Source organism: Siniperca chuatsi, linkage group LG2 (genome assembly GCF_020085105.1).
Source record: "Siniperca chuatsi isolate FFG_IHB_CAS linkage group LG2, ASM2008510v1, whole genome shotgun sequence".
Lineage (NCBI taxonomy): Eukaryota > Metazoa > Chordata > Actinopteri > Centrarchiformes > Sinipercidae > Siniperca > Siniperca chuatsi.
The window spans coordinates 18,333,512-18,357,783 of NC_058043.1; the positions used below are offsets into that span (position 1 = coordinate 18,333,512).

Here is a 24,272-nt window from a genome sequence, read left to right on the forward strand (position 1 = left end):
AGTGCACCTGCCATGAAATGAGTGGCTACTGCTGAGTGACTGAGTAACTAAATCCAACAGGTTAATACAGCGGTCAACAAAACTCCTCAGATATTTTCACGGCTACAATACATTGCACAGTAATGCAATATTAACCCCCGGCATTAGTGCCTTTTTTAATCTTTAATTTTTGTTGTTTTTTCCCCAAAATAATTTCGGCATGTCTCATTGCGCTAATTTCCACCAGGAAAAAAAGGTAGGCTAATAGATGATAGCAGTAATGACAAAATAAAAATACTCGTGATAATTCAAAATGATGAGATACTGAGGCAAACTTTTGACTTACTGAATCAAACTTATAAGATACAAGGCTGCGAATGAGATTTACTAAATCTAGATAATTATATGTATAATTATGACTTAGAAAGTCAAAATGTTGACTTACTAGCTCATAAATTTGACTTAGTAAGTAAATTCTTTTACCTATGTCCTACATAGGTAAAAGAATTTACCTTTTTTTCATTTGACTATTTAATCATTTTGACTTACTATGAGAGTATTTTTTATCAACACTGGCTTTTCATGTAAATGTGATGGCACACCGGAACGTTCAAATCGGCCATCCCGCAGGCTGCAGAGTGTGACCTATCTTGACAGCTAAATACAAGATCTTTGACCGTACTCCAAAGGTTTACTTAAGCAACGGAGGGACCCAGAGTGTCTGCAGTAAATAAAGAGGTTATTGCGACTCTTAAGAAAGGGAATAGGTAGCTATAAAAATGGCTACGAAACTGTACAACTTCACGGCCAAACTGTTAACGGGAGAAATGTTTAATTTCTCTTCCCTGCAGGGCAAAGTCGTCCTCATTGAGAATGTCGCGTCTCTCTGAGGTACGACCACCAGGGATTACACCCAGATGAACGAGCTCCACGAGCGGTACGCCAGCAAGGGGCTCGTTATCCTGGGAGTGCCCTGCAACCAGTTCGGACATCAGGTGAGGAAATGAATGATGTAACTACCAGGTCTGCTCTCTTATTGACTTTCAAGCAGACTGGGGTTAAGCTAGTTTGTATTTTTACGTTTTGTTTTTATTTCTTTTACTTTAATATTAGATTTTATTTTCCCGGAAATAGTCCACTTGCTTTTAGACGGTTATATACATTTCAACTATTATAAATTGAGGAGATTGAACCCTTATAATTAATTTCCACTTGCTCAAATGGTTGTTTCTATTTTAGACTTTTGGCTTTATACATTCAACTCGTTTCAAAGTTTTACTGGCATGTTTTAGTCTCATATTTAGTCAACTTGTAAATATGCTACAGACACAGTGATCCAATTCAATTATTACATTATCTAGACCAGCGGTTGAACATTTTGAAAAAGTAAACCTAAAATTCAAGGATATATTTCCATGTGAGTAAGTTCGTTGCTGTAAGCAGTTTGAGCAGTGAGAGATATTTAGGAAGGAGGAAATAGTGGTAGGGTTAGTGAGTTGCCAAAACGCATACTAGAATTTTTAAGTTGTTCCTTGTAACTTAATGCATGTCATTTGTTCCTGCTTCACCGACCATGATAATGCACACAATAAGCAATAGGTTATTTATTAACTCCGCGTTAATAGCAACAATATTAGTAACTCATTAGATGGTTACGGAAATGATGGTTCAGATAATCTGCAGGCTTCTTACTGAAAGCAGGAAGTTAGTCGGGTTCTTTCTGTTAAAGAAAGAGCCAAATAAAAAAGGTAAAGCACTCTCTGTTGCGAGAGGATTTATAAAATCAATGTGATCCTTAAGTCAAACTGAGCTCACAGCCAAAAGTTAGTAGTGCATTAAAATGGTTTACAAACAAAGTGGTATTGTAATGTTGGACTGCTAAAAGTCAGTCAGGTTTTTCTACCCCACTTGTTTTAACTTCAAACCTGTATTGTTCCATGACAGCATCTGCTGATCCCTTTCCTCACAATACATCAATATATTCCTGTAATAAATGTCTATAGGGACTTAATGCCATGGTAGACTTTATCAAGGAACCTTTCTATAGTGACCTGAACCTGTCTTCTTAAATATAACAATCTTATGATCAATCCATGCAGGAGAACTGTAAGAATGAAGAAATCCTTATTTCCCTGAAGTACATCCGTCCTGGAAATGGCTTTGAGCCAAAGTTTCAGCTCCTGGAGAAAGTGGATGTGAATGGGAAGGATGCCCATCCCCTGTTTGTGTTCCTGAGGGAAACGCTCCCATTCCCCAGCGACGATCCAACCGCCCTGATGAACGACCCCAAGTTAATCATGTGGAGCCCGGTCTGCAGGAACGACGTGTCCTGGAACTTCGAGAAGTTTCTCATCGGGCCGGATGGCGTGCCGTTCAAGCGTTACAGCAGGAAGTTCCTCACCAGCGACATCGAGGGAGACATCAAGAAGCTCCTCAACCAGGCAAACTAATGAGCCGTCCTCCAAAATGTTTTTCACCCATCCTACAGCCAGCTTTTCAGCACTAAGCCATGCTGTATAACCTTCAGTTCATCAGGGGAAACACCTTTTTGTGCTCATTTTATTTTCCCTCCATAGTTTCTGTAGATGGTGTGCAACACCTTTCCAGACCACCTGAGCTCACTTGTACACAATGGCTGTGTTCGGTTCTTTTACTATATGAAGGCATCCTCAGAAAACACGCTAGTTGTGAGGGGGATATCTGATGAAATGTAAGAGGCTGAATGTTTTCAGCTGCATTGGGTGCATGTAAAGCACAGCTGTGGTTTGATGTATCAAGAGGACCAATAAATGTATTATTTCAAACATTTCCTGACTGCCTCTGTGAAATTATGGTAACTAGATTTTAGATTGCTTTTTTTAAAATCCCAAACAACATAATTCAAACTCCATGGCAAAGGCCACATATGCACAACTGCATTTTTAAAAACTTAATCTTGTATGAAGATCCCATATGAAAATAATTTCCTTTTTCTTAAATCTAACCTTTAAATGAAAAAGTTAGTGGTTAAAAATATCCATCCAGAACTTACGTAGCAAATCCTGTGTTTGCAGTAACAGTGTGATTACTACCTGTGCCCACACCTGATTACAGATCATTTTGCAACCAGTCAGCATGAATGGCGTGTAATTACAGTTGCAACACGGAGTTATTTCATAACTCCCACAGAAGTTACGCCAGCTTTGGTGTGGGGTTATTAATGGATTTTTTTCTTTTCCTTTTTTGTGCATACAATTAGTCCAAACAAACCACCTTGTTGAGGCTTCCAGTTTTTATTGTACTTTGAATTCAAATATTTCTCAGCTAAATACAAATACTGTAGATATCTGCAATAAGATAAATGAGGACAAGAATTTATACACCTGTTTTCAATAGTGTGATTATTTACATCTCTTCGGTTATTTTTGAGTTTGAATTGCTGTCATGATTTAGGGGCAAGAAACCAAGATTCGCTGCATTTGGCAGCTGAATTCTGTTTTCAACCAAGTATCTAGGATTACAGATACGATGTAAAGCTTTTCTAGTCATAAGCATATATGATTATATTTAGGTAGTCATCTCTTAATGACAATAATGGGCAGGACCAACCAGCTAAAAGGGCACTTGGAGGCCCTTCCTATCAACATAGAACAAGACTTATGGGAACAGATCCATTAAGTACTAACTGCCATCTGGTTTCACTAGAAGAGACTTGACTGAGTAAGTAAATGTATTCTATTTTATACTCAGTCACACAAGACACCTGTTATAACTGCGCTTCCTGGGATAATTGTGTGTCTCTTAAGACTCCATTAAGATAAAACAAACAGATTATTCTCTTATGCTACCAACAGAGACAATTTATTGCTGTGTTTTACTTAACAGCTGAGTAGTGGTCAGTGGAAGGAAAATAATTGGCTCCAAATGCCTGCATTCAGTGAGAATGCTGTTAAGGTACTGCTGTCCTGACCCCATCTGACAACACATGTAGACTGTTCCTCGTGACAAGGAGCAAGTTCAAGTTTCATGAATAAAGCACCACTTTTATTCTAGTTTATTTTGCTTCACTCAGTGTGCTTTGAAGATATCAAATAACATAGCCATTTCAATACAGAGCTGCATTAATGTACAAGACTAATAAGGACAAGCCATTGCAGGTGAGCTAGGGGTCCAATCAGGCAGCAATCAAAATATGCTTATAAGACACATTAAAATGATCTAGAAGTGTATGACAGACCATAACTCTTAATGCTAAGGCCGAACCATACAATTCTGTCATGTCTAGATATACCAGAAGCAGGTAGATAATGTACTCATGGAGAATTCAAAGTGCCTCCTTTTTAGTCAGGTTGCAGGAATCAAAAGGCCGCTCTTGCATTGTGATTACAAAAAAGGAAAACAAAAATTATTAGCAGGGTAAGACTCCTCTCATAAGTTTAGGGTCCGAGAGACAGCAGAGCCCATACTGTGCGTCAAAGAACAGAAAACGATGGTTTAACAAGAGCAACGTCGAAAAACTGCTTCTGCCCCAACTCATATCTTAAAACCTTGAAACAAGCCTCGCCCCTCCATGGTTTGGATTGCAAAACAGACCCGGCAGGCCGGCAGCACAACTGCCACGGCTAGTCTGCAGCAGCAAGATCCCCATCGGTAACCCACTCTACACAGGTGGAATAAGGTCACAGGATTCTTTCAACAAGCATGGCATGTATTGTTTGTGTGCACATCACACTGTTAAAGATAGCATTTACCTCAGCACAGCAAGATTATCAGAGATAAATCTAGGCACAATGCCAGGATCCTGCTATTGTCTTAACAGTTGGTACATTTCATCATAAATACCGTGGAACACTTTGGTTGAAACAACATGTGCATTTGGCTTTTTTTTTTTTTTTTTTTTATATATTTCTGACTGACATTTGTTTATCTACGCATTTGAGGGCACTTCTAACATTCTCTTCATCCAGTAAGAGGATATATATCCATTTATACTCCTTTTAGTTCCAGACTAGGAAACTATGTTCAGAAATCAGTAGGCCACCCGCTGCAGGGAGGAAGTCTCTCAGGTCACTCTTCTGACAAGGCTGTTGGCTCTAGTTGACAACATACGAGACAGAAATCAAAAAAATACGGGGGAAGGTAGGGTTAATAATGTTAAGTCTGTGGAGTCCTCTGTCACTAAAGTAGCTTTGTGTGTGCATCCGAGTGTCTCTATTTGCCGTATGTGTTTCAGTGCATGTCCCTTCGCGTCGGGGCTCCTCAGTTTGTGTCCATGTGGTCATCGGCTGCTTCTGGGGCTCCTCCCAGCGAGGCCGAAGGCTGAGGTTTGGAGGGGGCTTCCTCGTCTCTGCGCTGATAGAACAGCACGTAGGCTGCTTTAGTCTGTGAGGGAGGACATGGATAGGATTACACTACATAAACAGAGACACTCGACACCAAGGACAGAAAGCCAAGAAGGCTGAGGGCTCATCTTCATCAAACATCAGTTAATGGATAAAAAAAAACAACAACACGAGGATCACCAAATACTAACTAAAACTACAGGACACACAGATCTATGAACATTAAAGAATCAAAACTCACCACAATCTGGTCCTCTGTAGCAGAGGAGACACTGCTGTCATCAAAGTAATACCACTTTCCATCCACTTTATTCTTGCCATAAGCTGTGTCTGTCAGACAGAGGGAAAGCAGTGTTACCAAACAGCTATTCAGGCCATTTGTTTACTCAGGTAGAGATAAAAATCTTATCAGACCAGTTCACCATGAATGGACAAAGCAAATCAACAATAACCTTGACAGTGAGTCCACAGAGAACAAAGATGTGTGATGTGTCATACTGGAATGTAACTGATTACAGTGTCCATGGAGACACAGTGGTCATTAAGCAGACCTTCTGTTGACATATATTGTGTGCATGTTTGAAGACTAAAGAGGTGTTGGCACAAGAGCTAGAGCTTGGATTTACTACCAGCTGAAAATAAAACTATTAACAGCTCTTTACGGCATGTTGATATGGAGTGATATTGGCCTTTGCTTTCTAAGTGTTGTTTAAGAGACTAAAATGACAGAGAAAAGAAGAAAAAATGAGCAGTAACTTACAGTGACCCCCTCCCATTCCTCCATAGTGGTTTGACACGGCAATGAGGTCATATATGTAGGGGCCGGCCTTTGGGTCACACACAAACTCTGACATGTTCAGATCCCTGAAAAAAGAAAATATCATCAGTCGCAGGGGGGAAAAATGGCATTGCCACCACACTGAAACTAAGTTATTAAACTTACAACATCCAAGAAATAAAAACTAGTCACATTTAATGTAAAACACAGCATATTTAAGCTGACCTTAGTGAGCATGAGTCAGCCTTTTTTAAAGCAGGATTGCAGTAACGTTTTCTCTGCTTCTTGTTTCTAGAGGATCAAGTTCCTCCACAGAGGTGAACATGTGCTGCACACACAGTGCCAAGAGTGTGACAGAGAGCCATTGGGCCACATAATCTTGAGGCAACTTCTCTATTTTAAAAACAGGAAATTTTGTACTGTGCCAACTGCAAAAAAAAAGGTTAATGACTGAGATTTGAAAGGCTTCTTTTACACAACCAAAACAGATAAGGACGTGTAATTGTTCTTTGGAGTATGATGTCAGTTCTCTGAGACAAGAGTCCATTTCTTGAAAGTACAATAAATACAGTGTTTCCTCATTCCTCAGGTCACTTTGTTCTGTGAGTTTCAGACTACAGCTCCTTCTAATGTACCGCAGTGTTTCTCACTTCCTTTGGCACAATCTTTAAATGACAAACAGTATTCTTAAAACTGAGTGAAATAAAGTGCATCGATAACTAATTTTGTCACAACCCGATCTGCATTTCTAATTGATTTCACAAAGAATAGAATTAATGATTACAATTTTGCATTGAGTAACACTTTGTGACACTGCTTTTCTAAAGAATTGCATAATTCTCGGACGCATTTATAAATATGACGTTTAAATCTTTAGATGCTAAATATTCCAGCCAACTGTTACACACCAGTGCTTCAGAAATTTTAGTCTAACAAAAAAAAAAAAACTGAAATTTCAGTAATCTGGTATTGTCATAAGGCAAATGCAAATATGTGTCTTTGGATTTTGTAACTTCAATCTAAAATTTAAAAAGGACTGGCACATCGACTGCCCACCTTCACAGGTGTTTTCAATTATTTTGGGTTATTATTATGTTATATTATTATTATTATTTGGGTATGCACGGATTGACACTGATTGAGATCTGGAACTACTAAACAGACACAACAGTGCCTTTTCTCCGGAAAACCTTTAGCAGAAACATCAGACTAAAGACATTGTTCTTAAACGTCTTGACAATAATGTCAATGAGCAATGCTGCCTGCATACCTGATGGGAAAGTCCACCACTGTGTCCAGCTTGTCCCTCCAACACCGGTTGTAGGAGAAACGCTTTAGGTGAACTACCAGAATGCGAGGCAGCGACCACAGGTCAAACTTTTTTGTGGCCTGCTGGTGTTTCTTACATGTTGGACAATACCTGCATACAAAAGATCATATTTATATGACAAAGATAGTGACAAACGTGGAGGTTTGACGCTGAGTTAGGTTGTAGTTGTGAACCCTTACCATGGATCGTGTTCGCCAAGTGTCTCCATGGTTGTAAAGAGCTCGATGCATTCCCTCAGAGCCACAGTGGCTTTCTTTTTTTGGGGCTGCAGCATGCTCTCATGCTTCTCATAGGCCTACACACAATATTTACACAAATATAAATAGACAGCTTGCATATCCTGTCACATGTTGTCTGGTGCATATTAACCCACTGACCTCTGCTTCCTGTTCATCATAACACAGTTTCTTTGACTCTGTGTCCCAGTCAATCGCCACCGTGGAATGTGCTGCAGAGAGAAGAGATAGGAGGGGGAGAAGTGTCAACACAAAGTGGCTTTGAAAGATAAAACTATCAATGCAATTAAAAGTTTAAAAGATTAACACTGACGATTGAGTTTGAGGACATTTCCATCGCAAGGCAGTGAGCTGATGTTGGCTGTTCCGTAAGAGTTGACTATGCTGAAAGTGAAGAGCTTGGCTTGCGAAGAGCACAGCTTGGCAGCGTCTCCTTTAGACCCATTTTCCAAGTCAGAGGTCTCCTCTTCCTCCTCTTCGGACTGGCCATTCTCTGGCTCTGGACTCACCTGGTGGTCCATGGCCTCCTCCTCACCTGAACAGACACAGACGATGTCACCTCATCACTTTTGAGTTTTTTTGCATGGCTGCATTTTAAAGAGTTGTTGGTTAACATTAGTATAAAAACATTCTGATGGGTAACGGCTCTCTGATCAATGTTTCCTTTACATTCATTTAAATCTGGTGAGAGATGATGTTAGCTGCTTACCATCATATAGCCCGTTAGTTTCATTGCAGGTCCCTGAGTGGTTGCTGCCGTTACTGGAGCTGGCACTGCAGGAGGCCCCGTCTGACAGTGGGCTGCCACAGCCACCCAGGCTGGCATTGAGATTAGATGATGTGGAACATTCAGGAGCCTGGCTGCAGCTGGCAACGGTCGCTGAGGCTGAGGCTGAGGCTGAGGCTGAGGCTGAGGCTGAGGCTGAGGCCCTGCTTTCACTATTAGGGCTCTGGGATTGTTTTACATAGCGTCTACAACAAGGAACAAAGGAGAATAGTTAAACAGCAAATACACTCAGAATTCACTTTTTATTATCAGTGGTTTCAGTTACACTACACTAGTCATTTCAATTACATTTTTTTTTTAAATATGCGTTCTACGTGATCCCATCACTGCATGTACACATCAGACCTGAAAACTGCTATCATGCAACTCCTGCTACTACATTCATTTAAATTTGATTCTGCATTTGTTTTACCTCCCTTTCTTAAACTCTATCTCTTCACACTGTCATGGAGTTTCCTTTCTTGCTGTCCATACAGTAGGTTCTTACCCAATCCTCTCTAGGATCTTGTCATAAAGAACGTCTGCTATAAGGTTGTGTCTTGGCACGGTGATGAGTAAAGGCTGGCCGAACAGCATGGTGCTTGTGGAGCTTCCAGCATGCTTGGAGTGGCGCTCCCTGAAATATACAGGCAGGTTCATCCTCTCACTGTCCTCTTCCTGTACCTCATACCTGCAAAGAGCAACAACACAAACACACACATTACACACACCTAGTATTCAACAGCAACCACAGTGGCAAACTTAAGGCATCTCATTTTTAAGTCAACAACACAACTTACACAAAGATGTCATCTTTTTCCATGATTTGGTTGAGGCCATCATCCCGTCTATAGATTTTATGGAACCTATGATTGTAAACGTCAGCCACCACCATCTAGAAAGACAAGTGATTTGCCTAAGTTACCACAGACTATTTCCATTTCAACCTAAGACAAAGAAAATGTGAAGCTGGAAGGATAAAGAACACTTGATTTTATTCTAGTGGTGTAAAAGGTTAAAGTTCTTACATTTTCAGGAGGGATTCCACAGAGTTTGGACAAGGCGCTGCACAGGTCTGTCACTGTACCCAGTTTGGGGACCACCACTCGATACTGTAAGCCAAAGATAAACAGAGAGATTATGATTAAGTCAGTGAACCGCTCAGTTAAATGCTTGAGCTTTCAGAAATCGAGGACTCCTCAACAGCAAGTACAAAGCCAACTCTGTTTTCACTGGAATGCTAGTATTAGTAAGTTGGTATTAACTAGTATTAGTTTATTTGTAGTTGTTCAAGTCTAGAGCAAAAACCTTAATTCCACCTCACCTGTGTGGGTCTAGACTGAGGGTCTGATCGCACCAGGAAAACCTCCATAGTACGGTCCTTCTTCATGGGCAGAGGCAGTGTGAGGTAGCAGAATGGGTCAAAGGTTACAGACACCTTGGAGCACTCTGGGCACACCAAAGTGGATTTGAAGAGGCCGTGGAAAATATCAACTATAATAGAGTCATTGCGCAAGCGGTGGTTCGTCCAGGCTTCCTTGGCAACAATCTGTAATTCCACAACCAATGGAGAAAAACCTTCATTAGATGCCATTTTAAAACCTGAGAAAGAAAGTGTGCAACTTGATATTGTAAAGTAATTCTTTGAAACCTTTTGCTCTTCTGTTTCTATAAAACAGTGTAGATCAAAGCACACAATGTGCAGCTTCAAAACAAAGATCTATGTCTATTGTAGCTGTCAGAGGCTAGCAGTCCTTGCAGCTCAGTCAGTCTCTTTGAAATTTAAAGCTGATTTCAATTTCATAAATCTAAACACAACAAAGCAGGAAGTGCTGTGAATATAGATATTTAAGCAGCATTATATTCCAGCATCAGCCTTTGAATCCATATTTAGTTACCTTTTTGAGACATAAAATGGTCCTGAAAAAAGGCACACAGTGTGAGAACCAGTATCACAGCATTTCAATGTATGTACTATACCTCATCTGGACGGCCCTCTGCATCCCTCAGGGCTAGATAAGGCTTCTTCTTGACACGGTTCAGATCTTCATGGAGCCCATCCAGCAGGAAGGCCAACAGCTCCTGCGAGTCCTGCTGCTGGTAGCCTGAAAACTGGGGGGCAAAGCGTCCGACTTGGGTCTGGACACAAAAAGGTAGATTTTTATTTACTTTGTTTGTAGCTTTAAGATTATGAATGGATAATCTATATACATTCACTTCAGATAAAGTTGTTTGACACAACTCACTTTGAAGGTACGTGGGGCCACATAGCTGCTTCTGCTCAGCCACATCTGCTTTACTAGATCAGCATAGGCCTCGGCAATCTCGCCCCTCATTCCCAGAGGATTCTCTCGGTTAATCTCTGCCTCATACTGGTCATTAAGGAAGTACTCTGTGAGTGGAGATGCATTGCTCAGGCACTGCAAGAGGAGGAACAAAAAGTGGATAATGTGAACATAACACCCCAAAGCAATTGACTTTCTCTGAATAGAAGTTGTAACTGTAGCATTAATTGTTGTTTTTTACCTGGAGGGCAGAGTTCATGAAGCAAGTGTTGCCCAAATTACTGAGACCACATAGGCCAGGCTGCGACTGTGACTCTCTGTAGTTGTAGGAGGAGCTGTATGAATTGTAGCCCCCCAATCTGTTGGAAAAGCAGATCTGTTACTGTTGGTATTCTAGAGACACGGTGCAATGATGAAGCCAGTACCTTCAGGCATATGTTTAAACATGAAACTCAAATATGGTACGTGGATAAAATTGTGTATCTGTAGACCCTAGTGTATGTACGTATGTATGTATGTCTCTGTATGCTACACTTTCTATTATGTCAAAGAACACTGCACACACTCTTAAAAACTATTCTAAATGACGAGTCATTTGGGCATGATGTTTTGTTCTAGAGTAAGCTGTGGCAATATAATCTACACTGAGATGCCAGTTTATTAGCTACACCTAATGCCATCCAATACAACAGCCCTGTCATCACATAATCAGTCTACTGTCTCCAAAATGGAGTGGAGCTGAATAAACTTTAAAGGCATCGGATGTACAGTACAGACCAAAAGTTTGGACACACCTTCTCATTTAAAGAGTTTTCTTTATTTTCATGACTATGAAAATTGTAGATTCACACCGAAGGCATCAAAACTATGAATTAACACATGTGGAATTATATACATAACAAAAAAGTGTGAACTGAACTGAAAATATGTCATATTCTAGGTTCTTCAAAGTAGCCACCTTTTGCTTTGATTACTGCTTTGCACACTCTTGGCATTCTCTTGATGAGCTTCAAGAGGTAGTCACCTGAAATGGTTTTCACTTTACAGGTGTGCCCTGTCAGGTTTAATAAGTGTGATTTCTTGCCTTATAAATGGGGTTGGGACCATCAATTGTGTTGTGCAGAAGTCAGGTGGATACACAGCTGATAGTCCTACTGAATAGACTGTTAGAATTTGTATTATGGCAAGAAAAAAGCAGCTAAGTAAAGAAAAACGAGTGGCCATCATTACTTTAAGAAATGAAGGTCAGTCAGTCCAAAAAATTGGGAAAACTTTGAAAGTGTAGTCACAAAAACCATCAAGCGCTACAAAGAAACTGGCTCACATGCGGACCGCCCCAGGAAAGGAAGACCAAGAGTCACCTCTGCTGCGGAAGATAAGTTCATCCGAGTCACCAGCCTCAGAAATCGCAGGTTAACAGCAGCTCAGATTAGAGACCAGGTCAATGCCACACAGAGTTCTAGCAGCAGACACATCTCTAGAACAACTGTTAAGAGGAGATTGTGTGAATCAGGCCTTCATGGTAGAATATCTGCTAGGAAACCACTGCTAAGGACAGGCAACAAGCAGAAGAGACTTGTTTGGGCTAAAGAACACAAGGAATGGACATTAGACCAGTGGAAATCTGTGCTTTGGTCTGATGAGTCCAAATTTGAGATCTTTGGTTCCAACCACCGTGTCTTTGTGCGACGCAGAAAAGGTGAACAGATGGACTCTACATGCCTGGTTCCCACCGTGAAGCATGGAGGAGGAGGAGGGGGCGCTAGTGCGCATGTCTGAGGTATAGACGCGTTTTGCCAGGGCTCCTCTCCAAGGCCTCGACAATTTATTATTTCACCGTGTTTTATTTAGTTTTAGGCCATCAAAGTGTGTTTACTTTATGTATTTAGTGTGAACTTTTGTCTCGACTCAAAAATGCCGAAGCCGAGTGCCTCCAACAAAGTTAGGAACACTGATGACCAAGTATCCGGAGCTAACGCTAAAGCTAGCTCGCCTGACAAGTCTGAAAAATTACCGGACACCGCTTATGCTATGTGCAAAGAGATATGTAAAGAAATGTCAGAGTCAATCTTGCAGGGGGTTAACGCCCGCTTTGATGCTTTTGAACTCAATTTCCAGAAGCTTGTGACGTCGCAGGCCGAGCTACGGGCCCGTGTGGCTAATCAAGAACAAGCTATAAACGACTTTGAGGCACGGATCCAAGAGTTGGAAACCAGGTACTCAGAGCTGTCTCAACAAAATAGTCAGCTCCGAGCTAAAGTATTGGATTTAGAAGCTCGGTCAAGAAGACATAATATTAAGATCGTGGGAATACAAGAGGACGAGGAGGAGGGTAAACCCACTGAATTTGTCTCCAGGCTGATTCCCCAACTGCTCGGGGAAGAGCATTTTCCTCGCCCGGTCAAAGTGGATCGAGCGCATCGTTCTCTTCAGCCGAAGCCGGCCGTTGGTGAGAAGCCGCGCACAATCCTGGCGCGCATTCACCACTTTCAAGAGAAGGAGTTAATTTTGCGTTGCGGGAGAATGCAACCACTCGTATATAAGGGCAAACGGGTCCTTATTTTTCCCAACTATACCACTGAGGTGATGTCTCAAAGAAATGCCTTTCGGGATGTGATGCAAAGCTTGCGCAAAAAGGGGATCAAGTTCTCGCTGCGGTACCCCGCTAGATTGCAAATCCATCAACACGGAGCGGAGGCACCTACAGTCTTTGAGGATCCAACGGAGGCAGCGCGATTTGCAGAGAGGTGCGGTGGGAGCTCAGGAGAGTAAACTCAAATACGTTCGAACTTATCTTACCTCGCTGCTGACGTGCATATGTATCCTTGGGACTCAGTAGAGCTACAGCTTCTGGCGTGTAGTTACGATGAATACACAGTGCACTGAGACTTAATCAAGATCATAGAATGGTCTGATTTTATTTTTTTTTTTTATTTGTTTATTTTGCTTTCACTTTAGTGACTTTCTGACCGTGTCATTTCTTTCTTCAATTATTTTTCCCTATTTAATTTCTTTCTATATTTTTGGGGGTTTTTTTTGGTTTTTTTGGTTTTTTGTTTGTTTTTTTTGTTTTTACATAATATAATCTATTTTTTTATTTATTTTTTTATTTAATTTTTTTATTTATTTTTCCTTTGACGGTGATAAGTTGTCCGTTCAAACATTTAAAGCCACGGGGAGGGGTTCTCTTTTCCTTGAAGTAGTTTTTTTCTTGTTAAATGCCCGGCAGCTCCTTTTTGGATAAAATTGGGAGTTTTGTGTCTGGTTCAGGTAGACACAATGGAGGGTGGGGTTGGTTGGGGGTTGTTGTTCTTGTTGTCTCGGACCGGTTTGTCATTTTCTTATCTGTTATTTTCTCACTTGTTTTTATCTTTCACTGTTTTGTTCAGTTTCATGCTACTTATCAATGTATGCTAGCAAAGTTGTATGTCCATTCTAATAACCTTTTTTCTTTTTCCATATGCAGAGGTCTTCTGGTAGAGTACTAACTGGGGGTAGGAATGTGACATTAGTCTCTTGGAATGTTAAGGGGCTAGGACATGCTATAAAGAGAGAAAAAGTATTTAGGCACCTTAAATCATTATCTGTGGATGTGATTTTTCTACAGGAGACCCATATTAAAGCTACTGAGCAGCGTAGATTGCGTTGCAGTTGGATATCTCAAGTTTATCAATCACCATTCACTTCTCACGCCCTCGGTGTCGCCATTCTCTTTCGGAAAAATATTCCATTCCAATTCTCTTCTATGATTACTGATCCTTATGGCAGATACCTCATTGTTTCTGGTACCATAAATTCTTTCCCATTGACTTTCTTAAATATCTATGGCCCAAACACTGATGATCCTAATTTTTACATAAAGGTTTTTGACTTACTTCCTGATGGTAATAATTCTAATATAATAATCGGGGGAGACTTAAATTGTTATCTAGACCCTTATTTAGACAGATTGTCCACTCGTCCACCCCCTGTAATTGCATCAGTGCAAGTTTTAAATAATTTGCTTAATTGCAGAAATTTAGTGGACATTTGGAGAATTCAGCACCCTGTAGACAGAGATTATTCTTACTATTCACATGTCCACAAATCTTATAGTAGAATAGATTATTTTTTGGTTGATTCTCAGTTAATCTCGCATGTTATTGATACCAGGTACCACAGCATTTTGATTTCCGATCACAGTCCCCTTACCATGTCCATCAACCTATCTCTCCCTAAGCGGTCTTATTCCTGGCGTTTCAATCCATCTCTGCTCACTGACAGTAAATTCATAGAATACATTACCGTCAAGTTGAAAGAGTTTCTGGAGTTTAACGACAATGGGGAGGTGTCAGATTCTATACTTTGGGAGACGTTGAAGGTGGTTATGTGTGGGCATATATTATATATATATATATATATATATATATATATATATATATATATATATATATATATTTCTTACGAATCTGCTGCCAAGAAAGAAAGAGAAAAAGACTTTTAGAGATACAAAGTGTTCTTCCTACTTTTGAACTGGCGTATCAGGTGTCAAAATCATCTAACGACTACGATAAGATAATGAAGCTTAAGTATGAGTATAGCTGCATTCTTGGTGGTCAAATAAACAAGCTTTTTTTGAAAATGAGGCAGAGGCATTTCGAAACGGGGGATAAGCCTGATAAGCTCTTGGCACAACAACTTAAAGGGGCTCAAGCTTCCAGGTCAATATACTGCATCATATCTAAGGATGGCACGCTGTTAACTAACCCCAAGGACATTAATGCCTGTTTTAAAGATTTTTATAGTGAACTCTATACTTCCAACAGTACAGCCACTCATTCTGATTTAATAAATTTTTTTGACTCTCTTGAATTACCTAAACTTGGTGACGTCGCTAGGGCTGACCTTGACTCTGATTTTACTTTGGAAGAGATAGTCTCCACCATTAAGTCATTTCCAAATGGGAAGGCAGCGGGGCCAGATGGATTTAGTTCAGAATTTTTTAAAAGATTTTGTGATATTCTCGCCCCACTCCTCCTCAGAATGATAATTAATTCTAAAAAAGATAATGTTTTACCTAACACATTGTACGAAGCGAATATATCTCTCATTTTAAAGAAAAATAAAGATGAAACCGACCCGACTAGCTATAGACCAATCGCGCTCCAGAATTTTGATAGGAAAGTAATTACTAAAGCTTTGGCTATTCGGCTTAACAAACATTTACCCTCCATCATTCATCCTGACCAGACTGGGTTTATCCCTGGCAGATTCTCTTTCTTTAATGTGCGTCGCCTCCTCAATACAATATATGCTGACCACTCGAAAGTTAATGGAGCAGCAATTCTGTCCTTGGATGCGCAGAAAGCTTTTGACCAGGTTGAGTGGCCTTACATGTTTAGATCACTGCAAAAGTTTGGGTTTGGCGAGACATTTGTGTCATGGGTCAAAATAATATATGCCAGACCAAAGTGTTCAGTTTTAACTAATGCAGACAGGTCGCTTGAGTTTCCTTTACAACGCTCAGTGCAACAGGGGTGCCCCCTTTCACCTGCCCTTTTTGCCATTGCGATAGAGTGCCCTAAGTATAAGGCGTCATACAGGTATCACAGGTCTCAAAGTGGGAGGCAAGAAAGTTCTTATTAGTCTGTATGCAGACGATGTAATACTGTATTTGTATATCAGTTCCCATTCTCTTAGATTTAATTATTTCTTTTGGGAGACTATCAGGGTATACAATCAATTTGTCAAAGAGTAACTTTATGCCTCTTTCTGATACTTACGGTTTTTGGAGAATATTCCATTTAAGATAACCAGGGATCACTTTGTGTATCTCGGCTTGACAATCCCCAAAGATTCAAAATTATTATTTAAGTTGAATTTTGCTGAGTTTCTTTCAAAACTTAAAAACAGTATAGGAAGTTGGAAAATTCTACCTTTGTCTATGATTGGGCGTATAAATTCAATAAAAATGGTTTCTCTTCCCAGATTCCTATATCTTTGTCAGAATCTCCCTGTTTTTCTTACTTCTGCTTTCTTCAAGGAATTGGACTCTATAATCCTTTCTTATGTTTGGAACTATAAGACACACAGAATCTCTAAATTGCATCTGCAAAAACCCAAGTCTGTAGGCGGTCTGGGTATGCCAGTATTCAAGCATTATTACTGGGCCGCCAATATTAGGGCTTTAATGTACTGGGTGAAGGGGGCACCGGCTAATTTGACACCTGACATCCCTTTGTGGGTACAAATGGAGTCTAACCTGGCTGTTGGCACTTCCTTAGCGGCCATGCTGTTCTCTAAGTTAGAAAGGCCTTCAGCGATGAATAAGTTAAGCTTTGTGTTAAAAAATTCAGTAAGAATTTTAAATCAGGTGAGAAAAGTCTTGTCCCTGCCAGAGACCTCTGTTTATACAACAATTTGTTATAATCATTCTTTTTTACCCCCCCGGACTGATAGAACTTTCTTTGTCTGGAGAGAGAAGGGCCTAGAGTCCATCAGGGACCTTTACGTTGAGGGAAGGTTTGCATCCTTTAGTCAGTTAAGAGAGAAATTTGATTTGCCTCATGCACACTTCTTTCGTTATCTACAAATTAGGCATTATGTAAAGTCAAAAATTTGTAATTTCGAACAACTTCCTGAAAAACATGTGTTTTTTGGTGTTTTTCTGAGCCCTCCTGACTCTAGACATCTTATTTCCAAATTTGTTTGTTTATTCGAAAGCTTACTTGTTGCAGCTCCTACTGAGAGATTTAAAGCAGCCTGGGAGGAAGACCTGGGAGTTGAACTTTCTGATGATGTGTGGGTTAGTGTCAGGCTATGATACAGGTCTACTCAGTAAACAGCAGACACCAACTGATCCAATTCAAGGTTGTTCACCGTTTGCATTATACTAAAACCAAACTGCATAAAATTTTCCCCTCTGTTTCTCCAATGTGTGACCGGTGCAAGGTGGCAGAGGATACAACTTCTCATGCTCTCTGGTTTTGCCCCTTATTGTCTGGATTTTGGTCAAGCATATTTGACTGGTATTCCAAGGCTTACAATAGGCCTCTTCCACCTGATGCAGAACTTGCAATTTTCGGTTTTTCACAGCGCACCTCCTGCCTCCCGGGGGCAATACAGCAATCTCTAACCCTGGGTATGATTGTGGCTAAGAAACTTGTGCTGAAGAACTGGAAGTCACCTTCACCCCCTTCCTTTCAAACTTGGATTACGGATATGATCTCTCTTATTCAAATGGAAAGACTCAGATTCTTGAGAACTAATTCCATTGAAAAATTTTCCGCTGTTTGGGGTTTATTCTTGGACCATTTGGACAAGTCAACTACTCACTCAGCCCTTAGTGGCTCCTCTCAGGCTAATGCTGGGGACCTAGACTGACTGTTTAGCAGGTTTTCACTGTAGTATTTCTGGCTACTGAACTAAACACTTATTATTATGATTTTATTTATTTATTTATTTATTTTAGTTTTTTATTATTTTTATTTTATTCATTTAATTTTTTACTTGTTTTTTTATTTATTTTTTGTGTGTGTGTGTGGTCCGAGACAGTGTCGGTTGTCTGTTCTGTGTTTATTTTTGGAAAAAACTCTAAAATAAAATATTCAAAAAAAAAAAGCATGGAGGAGGAGGTGTGATGGTGTGGGGGTGCTTTGCTGGTGACAATGTTGGGGATTTATTCAAAATTGAAGGCATACTGAACCAGCATGGCTACCACAGCATCTTGCAGCGGCATGCTATTCTATCCGGTTTGCGTTTAGTTGGACCTTCATTTATTTTTCAACAGGACAATGACCCCAAACACACCTCTAGGCTGTGTAAGGGCTATTTGACTAAGAAGGAGAGTGATGGGGTGCTGCGCCAGATGACCTGGCCTCCACAGTCAACGGACTTGAACCCAATCGAGATGGTTTGGGGTGAACTGGTCCGCAGAGTGAAGGCAAAAGGGCCAACAAGTGCTAAGCATCTCTGGGAACTCCTTCAAGACTGTTGGAAGACCATTTCAGGTGACTACCTCTTGAAGCTCATCAAGAGAATGCCAAGAGTGTGCAAAGCAGTAATCAAAGCAAAAGGTGGCTACTTTGAAGAACCTATTTTCAGTAGTTATTATGACTATGAAAATAAAGAAAACTCTTTGAATGAGAAGGTGTGTCCAAACTTTTGGTCTGTACTGTACATGCACCAAATAAACTGGTGACGCAGTGTATATCCTTATCTAAATAAACTGCATTTGATTTAATGCAATTTCACAAAACAGTTGATCAACTCTTCAGTAATCCTACTAAGCCCTAGGTAGCAGTGAACTTCATAAAGAGCAAATACTTTATATACCTTAAGGCCATAAAGCTTTTTCCAGTAAGCACTGTAATGGACCCATGCTGCCACAGTACGGTCACAGTGTGTTCTTTCATTACATGTTCCTCACCATTTAATATGATTAAAACTATGCTGATACGGCACCCTAGTGTATGTATGTATGTATGTATGTTTGTATTTGGTACCAGCCGGCTTTCAAATGGGTGCTGAGATGAGCTGCTTTTCTGGGTGACAAACAGTGTACATTTGAAAGCAAACTAAACAAATTTACAATGGAAAACCTGGTAAACATTAATATAATGGAAAGCAGTAGTATAAGATAAGAACTAATGATATTATGGGCAGAGGTAAAATACATATTCTTATCTTCAGTGTGTAACAGAAAAGCAATTCTTTGGTCTTTCTTTTGTTCTGTCAAGACATGCTCAGATGAAGGCCTGTAGGGACTGAACCATTAGACTGATGTACTGATTCAATAAATGTCTTAAATGCAAGAGCTGTGTGCAGGAATCTCCTTTTAATATCCTCTACAGCACACTTGCATGAGAAATATTGGATGTGCAATTTTTATTTCAGCTAGATTATTAAAAGGCAGGGTATGCGATTCTGGAGAAATCCAATACCATGACAAATACCATGATATAAAACGAACAACGACACAGCAAGTAACGTAACTAACATTAGCTAGGTTGTGGGTTAGCAAACTGTCCCTACAGTTGCTGCTGCGAAGCTAACAGCCAGAGAGGACGAGACAGTTTCCCAGAGCCAGCAAACCAGCTCCAGACAGCGATAGTCACAACTAGTAAAGTAAGCTGAATATCTGTGGGCAAGTAATTTAACGTTACCTGACATACAAATCATGGCTGGAATAGTGTTGTGTGACTCTGTTCGAGTCACTTTGTTTATTTCCCATTTACACACACTGAACAGACAGCTAGCAGATAGAGAGAAAATATTCGCTGAATTTGACAAAAAGACTCATCATATTACACAATGAGTCTTTGGAGATGTAACAACTAGAGGAGCTAAGGAAGTAACTGGTACACAAGTACATTAAGTTAGGTTAACTGCCAGTTGTTATGCATTTGTTCCAAACACATGTGATCATAACTGAAAAGGAGAAACAAAGAATACCAGTCCTGTGCCAAATAAAGCACACAGTAAATACCGAGCAGCGGTAAAGGACGGTACTTTGTGCGTGGGGGAAACAGTGCAGGGGGGTTGAATCTTGCCTGTTGCCAGAGGAGGCGCTGTTGTTAAGTGTGTAGCCAGGGCTACAGCTGCTGTCTCCATTGGTTACTGTTGAGGAGATACTGGCTGTTGAGCTGGAGGAGAGTTTTGGGGAGGTAGTGAAATTCCTGGATGGGGCTGTACTGGATCTGGTGAGCAAGAGCAAAACCATGAAGCACATTTCTAAAAATTACCACAAAAATTATATATATATATATATATATATATATATATATATATATATATATATATATATATATATATATATATATATATATATATATATATATATAACAAAAACAACAAAACAACAACAAAGTATTTGCTTACTTGGGATGGGAGGCTTGTCGGGGCCACGTGCCATCCTCATTCTTCCGCTCAATCACAAGCACCTGTGGTAAAACAGGCTGAATGAGAGCCAAGCTGGCACAACTGACCTTCATGCCAGAGCTATCATGTCTCAGGCTTGAATTTAATACTATGCATGTGCCAAGTGCTCCCAAGCTTTAGCAGCTGCAGGTAGGTCTATCAAATACACTTACTTTGATGTGTAATTAGTCCAGTTTTGTTTACAGTTTTAGGTCAATTGCTGCTGTGATACATTGAAACCTTCATACTTTTCACACTGCAACTTGTGACTATAAAATACAGGAGTATGGACACATTAGCCTGAACACCTGTAAAATTTAATGTAATTCAATACAATACATTAAACTTTGAAAGATAAGTTTTTAATGGGAAGGTCACAGAGGTATTAGCTCAACTGTTGTGGTGTGGTGTTGTTGTATTGGATTGTGTTATGTGCTAAGATGTCATTCTCTGTACAGCCCCCATTTGTGTAAAGGGAACACAAAATATTAGTAACACCTTACATAACCCTTGCAATACAACACTTCAGCATCAAAAATTACCATACACTTGAACCATAACCTGCTGACACAGTCTCAACAAGAATTACACATTATAACATTAACTATATATATTATTGCAGGGCTAATGTGTTGTATTACATTAGACTCTCAGATGTTCCTGTTATTTTGTACAATGCCTGTGAATGAATTATGTATGCACAGTGAGTACCAGTACGTTACTGAGATATAATGTTCTTCAAAAGGAAGAGAGACTATCAGTGATCGGAAGGTTATTTGAATAACACAGTTCCACGCTACCTGCCCCTGGAAGAGACCAGCATCCTGTACAGTGCTGTCTGGCTTGTTCAGCTGCTCGTAGGTGTTGCTCATGTATTTGTTCCAGAGCCGTGTCTCTTTCTCTGATGGGATATCGAACAGTGTCCTCATCTCCTTCTCTATAGTATCTGGAAAGAGGGGATTTGCAAGACTTGCTTATTATTTTTCTTAGTTTGTTGTTTGTTTGTTTTGTTGTTGTTTGTTTTGTTTTTTATTATTATCATTTAATGACAATGTATAGATATTTCTAGTGTGTAGGCAGCCATCTATCTGGTTATTTTCAATGCAAAGTTGAATCCACAGAACACCCATGTAGACCCTCACCTATAGTATCAGCTTTACTGAAATGACGTGTGACCACATTGTCTATGTTGTCATTCTCACACAAGTTCAGCTCCAGCAAATAGACCTCCACCTTACAGTGCTTGACAAACATGCCATGTTCAACAACCTAGAGAAGAAAGAAGACATTTAGGAGCCCAATCCATAGGTGAATGTTCAAATTAAAGAAAATATCTTCTATACCATTACCTTCCTGACGATGGGTCTCTGGCAATCAAGGCAGCCGTACCAGCTGACAAGCTTATTCCATGCCTCAGTGGGTACAAGGACATAGTCCAGCTCATCTATAAGGTGCTCTTTCAGGGCCTGAGTCTCCTGGTCTTTAAGGAAAACAAACAAAATGATGTCTACATGCTGAAACAAACAAGCTCTTATAATCTCTATGTGAGATTTGTGCTTTTCCCAAGAGCAATCAAAAGTAACACCCAACAGATGTTTCTTTAAAGATGACAGTTTTACCTGAGAACAGACCAGAGTTATCAATTGGTCCTGGATAGAGGCTACGTTCTCCAACATTGTACATGTCCCAGCTGTCAAATCCCACATACTTCTTCCATTGTTTGAACCACCGGCTGTCTATCAGATACCTAAAACAAATTGGTTGGTAACAGTTAATGTCAAACATATCACACAATGAGAGACACTGGATTGTTTCTCCTGAACCTTTGAGACTTATACTTCATAAAGGATTTTTTGGTCACCTGATAAGTTTATGATATCAAGCAAGGACAGAAAAGGGTCAAGAGATGATACAATGCATGGGGTTTGGAGAGACACTGCACTCAGCCTTATGCCAACCCAGAACATTATGCAACACCAAACTTCCTTAGCATTTGCAGATATAGTAACAGCAAGCTAGTTTGACTTAATCTCATCCCAAGCGAGAATCTCCTTTAGTTAATAGGCTTGTTAGCAAGTATTCACATAGTCAGACCTTGAGTCCCAGAACTCTGTTTTGTATTGCCACTGTCAGAATTAATGGAACAGCCTCAAACAGGAGGTGTCTCAGTCAAAGTAAGGTGTATGGTCTTTGCCCTTTAATCTGAGGTTAATTTCCCCAAGCTATGAAATAGTGTTAATGTGCTTATGGAAAATGATACATTTCAGCTTGAAAACCATGGGATGGTAGTTAATTTTTAACTACAGTATCATGAAACACTATCTATAGGCTGTACCTGACTAATTTCCAAAACTAGGCTATACGAACATGTTAGCTGAGTGGCTACTAAGTTAGCTGACAGACATAATAAATGTGCTCTTTCCTCGGTGCCCATTTCTATCAACAAAGGCGGCAATGGGACTTACTGTTTATCTGACATTTCTCTGTTGTAATATTTAACTGCTGAGGTGAAGCCCCTTTAATACGCCTGGCAGCACTATGCCCAGGCCTGGATGGTCTTTATGATCTGAAACAATGTTAGCTAACACAGGTAGCCGGCCAGTTCAGAAACCTGTCAGACAATTTCAATTGGCATGTCACTACAAGCATGGTAACGAAATCGCATAATATTCCTGTCAGCGGGCCCATTTCCTGATCACTACTTATCTAGCAACCAGCAGATCTGACTGGCAGGGGAACCCACCATCTGAATCCAGGGCCTATTCTACCAGCCGACTAGCCACCACATCAGCCAACGTCACCTAACTTGTCACAAAGCAGGCATTAACGTTGAAGTACTGTACAAATGAGCCACTTAGCTAGCCATGTCAGTTTGGTTGTTTACGACCAACGTTAATAGCTGTTACTACAGGTACCACTCTTAACAGAGAAATTGTAAAGTCTGACTGGCTAGCAGCTAGCGTGCTAACGTGTTAAACATTAGCTGGCCAAAATATCGGTAGCACAGCAGCTTTCGATTTCAGACTTGTAAGCATCGGTGTCTTTAGCTTGCTAGCTTTAGCATGTTAGCATTTCCTGTTTCTCACAAGCTAATGTTAGCTAGCTAACGCTAGCTGAAACACCCAGGTTACGCTGGCCGTTGCCGATTCTTACCATTCGTCACCCTTTCTTAGAGTTGTTTTCAAAAGTGACCCAAGAGTTTGTTTTTGACTTTCGGTTGAAGGGGTTGGCATCTGTGCGGCTACCGGCTCCGAGTCGGAATCTGCCGCGCCACCCGGCTCGGGTCCGCCTCCCTCGGCCATCATGCAGCGAGTGTGCCGGTATCGTGAACGCGCGGATGGAAGAGCCGCACTAGGGCGAGCATCAGAGCGCTGCTCATGGGAAACGTTCTTCCTCTACGGTCAGCACAGTCGAGGAGAGCTGCTCGAGCACTCCAGTATGACTGCTCTGCCATCACATCATCAAGTGTCCTAGGCCAGCAGTGTACCAAAAGCGCTACTTTACAAAAACATCCGTGTGGTGTTGTGACCCCAGAGCATCGTCTGGTGCATCAGAAAACCTCAGCACTGACTTCACCTTTGCAAAATGTGACGGCTGCCTGAAATATTAAATTACTCGTTTACATGTTAATGGTGTTTTTTTTTTTTAATGTGTCGGGGTGCATTGCAACAAATAAAACC

At 40.5% G+C, this 24,272-nt stretch overlaps 2 protein-coding genes across 2 annotated transcripts; one reads left to right on the top strand and one right to left on the bottom strand.

Moving 5' to 3' along the window:
• Positions 1-663: 663 nt before the first annotated feature.
• gpx1b (glutathione peroxidase 1b) lies at positions 664-2,785 on the top strand. The gene is made up of 2 exons (XM_044172415.1): positions 664-974; positions 2,079-2,785. Exons 1-2 carry the CDS (start codon positions 759-761, stop codon positions 2,427-2,429), a joined length of 567 nt encoding a protein of 188 aa, XP_044028350.1. The 5' UTR covers positions 664-758; the 3' UTR covers positions 2,430-2,785.
• Positions 2,786-3,980: 1,195 nt separating this feature from the next.
• On the bottom strand, positions 3,981-24,034 carry usp4 (ubiquitin specific peptidase 4 (proto-oncogene)). Its single transcript, XM_044172357.1, has 22 exons — positions 23,746-24,034; positions 22,212-22,339; positions 21,942-22,072; positions 21,735-21,861; positions 21,393-21,538; positions 20,554-20,615; positions 20,226-20,372; positions 10,937-11,054; positions 10,657-10,830; positions 10,391-10,549; positions 9,735-9,959; positions 9,439-9,522; positions 9,211-9,305; positions 8,919-9,101; positions 8,354-8,616; positions 7,958-8,179; positions 7,786-7,856; positions 7,588-7,703; positions 7,349-7,498; positions 6,061-6,164; positions 5,542-5,630; positions 3,981-5,340 (listed from the first exon to the last, which is right to left on the bottom strand). Exons 1-22 carry the CDS (start codon positions 23,895-23,897, stop codon positions 5,218-5,220), a joined length of 3,069 nt encoding a protein of 1,022 aa, XP_044028292.1. The 5' UTR covers positions 23,898-24,034; the 3' UTR covers positions 3,981-5,217.
• Between the last annotated feature and the right edge of the window lie 238 nt (positions 24,035-24,272).